This window comes from Tachysurus fulvidraco, chromosome 12, assembly GCF_022655615.1.
Source record: "Tachysurus fulvidraco isolate hzauxx_2018 chromosome 12, HZAU_PFXX_2.0, whole genome shotgun sequence".
NCBI classification, from domain to species: Eukaryota; Metazoa; Chordata; class Actinopteri; order Siluriformes; family Bagridae; genus Tachysurus; species Tachysurus fulvidraco.
In genome coordinates this window covers 26,382,817-26,387,816 of record NC_062529.1, presented here as the reverse complement: position 1 = coordinate 26,387,816, position 5,000 = coordinate 26,382,817, and the positions used below count along the sequence as shown (strand labels likewise).

The 5,000-nt window shown below is 48.3% G+C and overlaps 1 protein-coding gene across 4 annotated transcripts in view; it reads left to right on the top strand.

Moving 5' to 3' along the window:
- The window catches only part of ltbp1 (latent transforming growth factor beta binding protein 1), an 81,777-nt gene that overhangs the window by 13,953 nt on the left and 62,824 nt on the right, over positions 1-5,000 (top strand). For all 4 annotated transcript variants that reach the window (XR_007144452.1, XM_047821044.1, XM_047821043.1 and 1 more), the window contains exon 3: position 5,000. This exon is cut by the window's right edge and continues 387 nt beyond it. Coding sequence is in view for 3 of the 4 variants with exons in the window: in XM_047821044.1 (XP_047677000.1) it covers position 5,000 (1 nt within the window). In the remaining variant the exon portion in view is untranslated. The remainder of the gene's footprint in view (positions 1-4,999) is intronic.

Below are 5,000 nucleotides of genomic sequence, written 5' to 3'. Positions count from 1 at the left end.
CTCTCTCTCTCGCTCTCTCTCTTCTCTCTCTCCTTCCCCTCTCTTTCCTCCTCTCTCTCTCCTCCCTTTCTCTCTCCCTCTTCTCTCCTCCTCTCTCTCTCTCTCCTCTCTCTCTTTCTTCCTCTCTCTTTCACTTCTCTCTCTCTCTTCTCTCTCCTCTTTCCTCCCTCTCTCTTCTTCTCTCCTCCTTTACCTCTCTCTCTTCTCCCTCTCTCTCTCTCCTTCTCTCTCTCTCCTCTCTTCTTCTCCTCTCTCTCCTCCCTCTTTCTCTCTCCTCCTTCTTCTCCTCCTTCTCTCTCCTCCCTCTCTCTCTCTCCCTCTCTCTCTCTCTGTCTCTCTCTTCTCTCTCTCCTCCTTCTCTCTCCTCCCTCTCTCTCACTCCCTCTCTCTCTCATTTCTCTCTCCTCTTCTCTCTCTCTCTCCTCTCTCTCCTCCTCTCTCTCTCCCTTCTCTCCCTCTCATCTCTCTCTCCCTCCCTCTCTCTTTCTCCCTCTCTCTCCTCCTCTCTTCTCCTCTTCCTTCTCTCTCTCTCTCCCTTCCTCTCCTCTCTCTCTTTCTCTCCCTCTCTCCATCTCTCTCTCCTCTCTCTCTTGCTCTCTCTCTCCTCCCTTCTCTCTCCCTTCTTCTCTCTCCATCCTCTCTCTCTTATTCTCTCCTCCCTCTCTCTCCCTTCTCTCCTCTCTCTTCTCTCTCTCCTCTCCTTTCTCTCTCCTCCCTCTCTTCTCTCTCTTCTCTCTCTCCTTCTCTCTCTCTTCTTCCTCTCTCTCCTTCCCTCTCTCTCTTCCTCTCTCTCTTCTTCTCTCTCTCTTCTTCTCTCTCTCCTCTCCTCTCTCTTCCTTCTTTCTCTCTCTATCTCTCTCCTCCTTCTTTCTCTCTCTCCCTCTCTCTCTCCTCCTCTTTCTCCTCCTCTTTCTTCTCCTCCTCTCTTCTCTCCTCTTTCTCTCTCCTCCTCTCTTTCTTCTCCTCTTCTCCCTCTCTTCTCTCTCTCTCTCTTTCTCTCTCCTCCTCTCTCTCTCCCCCTCTCTCTCTTTCTCTCTCCTCCTCTCTCTCTCTCTCTCTCTCCTCCTCTCTCTCTCTCTCTCTCTCTCCCTCTCTTTCTCTCTCTTCCTTCTCTTCTCTCTCTCTCCCTCTGCTCTCCTTCGTTCTCTCTCCTCCTCTCTCGTACTCCCCTCGCTCTCTCTCCTCCCTCTCTCTCTCCTCCTCTCTCTCCTCCTCTCTCTCTTCCTTCTTCTCTCTCCTCCCTCTCTCTCCTCCTCTTTCTCTCTCCTCCCGCTCTCTCTCCTCCCGCTCTCTCCTCCCTCTCGCTCTCCTCCGCGCTCTCTCTTCCTGCATTTGCTCTCGCGCTCCTCTCTGCTCCTCCGTCTATTCGCTCCTTCCTCCCTCTCTCTCTCCTCTCCTCTCTCTCCTCCCTCTCTGCATCTCTCTCTCCCCCCTCTGCTCCTCCCTCTCTCCTCCCTCTCTCTCCTCCTCTCTCACTCCCTCTCTCTCCCTCTCTCTCTCCTCCTCTCTCTCCTCCCTCTCTCTCCTCGGTCTCTCCTCCTCTGCTCCTCCACTCGCTCTCCTTCCTCGCTCTCCCCTCTGCCTCTCTCCTCTTCTCTCCTCCCTCTCTCCTCCCTCTCTCTCCTCTCTCTCTCTCTCTCGCTCCTCCCTCTCTCTCTCTCTCTCTCTCCTCCTCTCTCTCCTCCCTCTCTCTCTCTCCTCTCTCTCTCTCGGCTTCTCCTCCCTCTCTCTCTGCTAAACGCGCTCTGACTAAAAGAGGAGAAGCTCGCTAGAGAGAATAAAGAGAGAGAAGTGGTAGCTCAGTGCTTAAGGTGGTGTGTTACTGTTTAGAAGGTTGTGAGTTCAAATCCCTGGACTGCCAAGATTTTAAACTGATAAAAATGTTGTTCATTAATAAACCATTGTTGGTAAATTGCTGTGGTGTAAGAGGAATAAAACACTGTGTTACTGTAACTGTGTTTATTTACATGTCGGGAAGATCGTCGTGTTTAAAGAGCTTTTTCTCTCGTAAGAGTCGACAGAAATGGTTCTGTTAGGGTGGTACAGTCTCAGGGTCTGCATGCTCGGCACTAGACCGTAAAGTAGTTAGTGAGAGGCACACAGGGGTTTGATCTTGTGTGTGTGTAGGTGTGTGTGTGTAGGTGTGTGTGTGTGTGTGTAGGTGTGTGTGGGTGTGTGTGTGTGTGGGTGGGTGAGTTTGTGTGTGTGGGTGGGTGAGATGGTAAAGTAGTTACTGAGAGGCACACAGAGGTTTGATCTTGTGTGTGTGTGTGGGTTTGTGTGTGTGTGTGGGGGGTGTTTCTGTATAGGTGTGTGTGTAGATGTGTGTAAGTGTGTTTGTAGGTGTGTGTGTGTGTGTGTGTGTGTGTGTGTGTGGGTGGGTGGGTGAGATGGAGTGTGAGCAGTATCGGGTTTCTGGATATAAGGCTGTGATTACGGTGGTGAGGAACTCGACCGGCACTGTCATGTTTCATCTACAAAGACACACACACACACACACACACACACACACACACACACACACACACACACACACACACACACACACACACACACACACACACACACACACACTAACTCTCTCTCTCTCTCTCTCTTACACACATTTTTCACACAGAAAGTCCTAACTAATCTGTCATACTTGTGGTCATGCAAATAAACAACTGAACTTATTTCTTCTTTTTACAGACAGAAATGTTTATTTTTTGCTCCGACACTTTTAATAACTCACTTTCTCATGATTTTTACTGCAAGCTGTTTATTTACTTTACTTACACTTCATCAGCTCTTTTAACATTTTGAAATACACGACTTAAGTACACACACACACACACACACACACACACACACACACACACACGTACACACATACACACAAACACACACACGTACACACACATACACACACGTACACACGTACACACACACACGTACACACATGCGTACACACACATGCGTACACACACATGCGTACACACATACACACACACACGTACACACACACATACACACACACACACACACATACACATACACAAACACATACACACACGCACACATACACATACACACACACACACACATACACACACACAACACACACACGCAAACACACACGTACACACATACACACACACACAACACACAAAGTATGGTGTAAAACATTTTCCAAAAAAATCACATATTAGCAGAAATCACATGGTCTGTTCTGGAGTGTCCTGGTGGGTGGGACTTGTTATTATAATGAGCAGCATGATTGACAGACTGTGATGTCTGTGATGTCAGTCCGGTAACCAAAGGCATGACCAATATCACTCAAGTTCAACCTCCCTCAGTTAGTTTAGTTTTTGCTTGATAAGTTGTGGATTCTGCCAGACAACACTGGGTAGAAGAACGCAGGTCTCAGGAGGACAGTAGAAGCTTCGTGAAGGACAAAGTCTTCCAGCGTGATGTTTTACAGCTGAAATCTTATTGGACCCTGATTACATCAGACCAGTGGGTCCAGGTCACAGTGTTTAAGGGGTCCAATAGCTTCAGACCTCTTCAAGTAACTCTGTTTAGTGCAATCAAACAGTAGACCCTAAGGTTCAGAACAAGGTGTTCTAGGCACCTTACTTTCCATTGTCTCTCTACTCCTTACATTTGCTTGCCTTCATCTGTGACACCTTCTTGTCCAAGTTAGATACATCATCCAGCATTATACAACCCTGGAGTGGTAGCTCTGGTAGATCTGGCTAGCTCAAATCCCATCACTTCTTAGAAGAATGAGGTTCTGGACAAGGGCATCTGTCAAATGATGTTACTGAGCACATGGTCTTGAAAAAGTGGATAGGGCAGAAGTGATGTCCCGAACCTGGGAAAGGTTTGGAAGGGCACAGGTGTTCCCTTGGAGTGAGGAGAAGGCACATGTTCCTTGTATGTTCTTGGTTGGAAACAATTTCACAGATGATGAAACTTTACTATATTCAGCAAACTACTCAGTTCCTAAACTTGTTGCCTTCTTATAGGGACCGATAGATCATGTTACTCAGTCTGCATACTTTCACCTCCGCAATATTAATGGCCTCCACCCAATATGGCCACAACACTGTAATTCCATTTTAGTCCATGCCTTTGTTATATCAAGTTTGGATTACTGCAACTTAAACTTTAACTCGTACAGAACTCTGCAGTTCGCATTATTACTCGGACTCCTTCTAGCGATCACATCAGGCCAGTTCTTCACCAGCTTCACTGGCTTCCTGTGACGTTCTGCATCGAGTATAAAATTCTGTTATTCACCTCCGTGGTTCTTCCTAATCTTGCTCCACCACATCTGTCTAATCTTCTCCAATTATACACAGCGTCCCATACAGTCAGATCCTCTTCTGCTAACCTGCTCACTTCACCATCAGCTCGACTGTCCACCATGGGGCTGTCCACCATGGGGCTTGACTGTCCACCATGGGGCTTGGCTGTCCACCATGGGGCTCTCCACCATGGGGCTTGACTGTCCACCATGGGGCTCAACTGTCCACCATGGGGCTTGACTGTCCACCATGGGGCTTGGCTGTCCACCATGGGGCTGTCCATCATGGAGCTTGACTGTCCACCATGGGGCTCAACTGTCCACCATGGGGCTCGGCTGTCCACCATGGGGCTCGACTGTCCACCATGGGGCTTGGCTGTCCACTATGGGGCTTGGCTGTCCACTATGGGGCTCGACTGTCCACCATGGGACTGTCCCCGCTGTCTTCCTGTGGACATCAGAGCTATAGACTCTTTAACGACCTTTAAGGGTTTTCCCCCCTGGTCATTAGGCCCATAGTTACGTACATATGTTATGTGGGAGGGATGAGTGACTTCAGCTTTGTGAAAAATTAATCTCCGCCCTCTTTACACTTTGTACTTTAGATAGTGAGACTGATATGAAGCCTCGTTAGGAAGTGGATTAAGATTTTTGTCCCTAAACGAGTACCACATGATCCTGATGTTTCTCATTTCTGTTTCTTTTTTCCAGC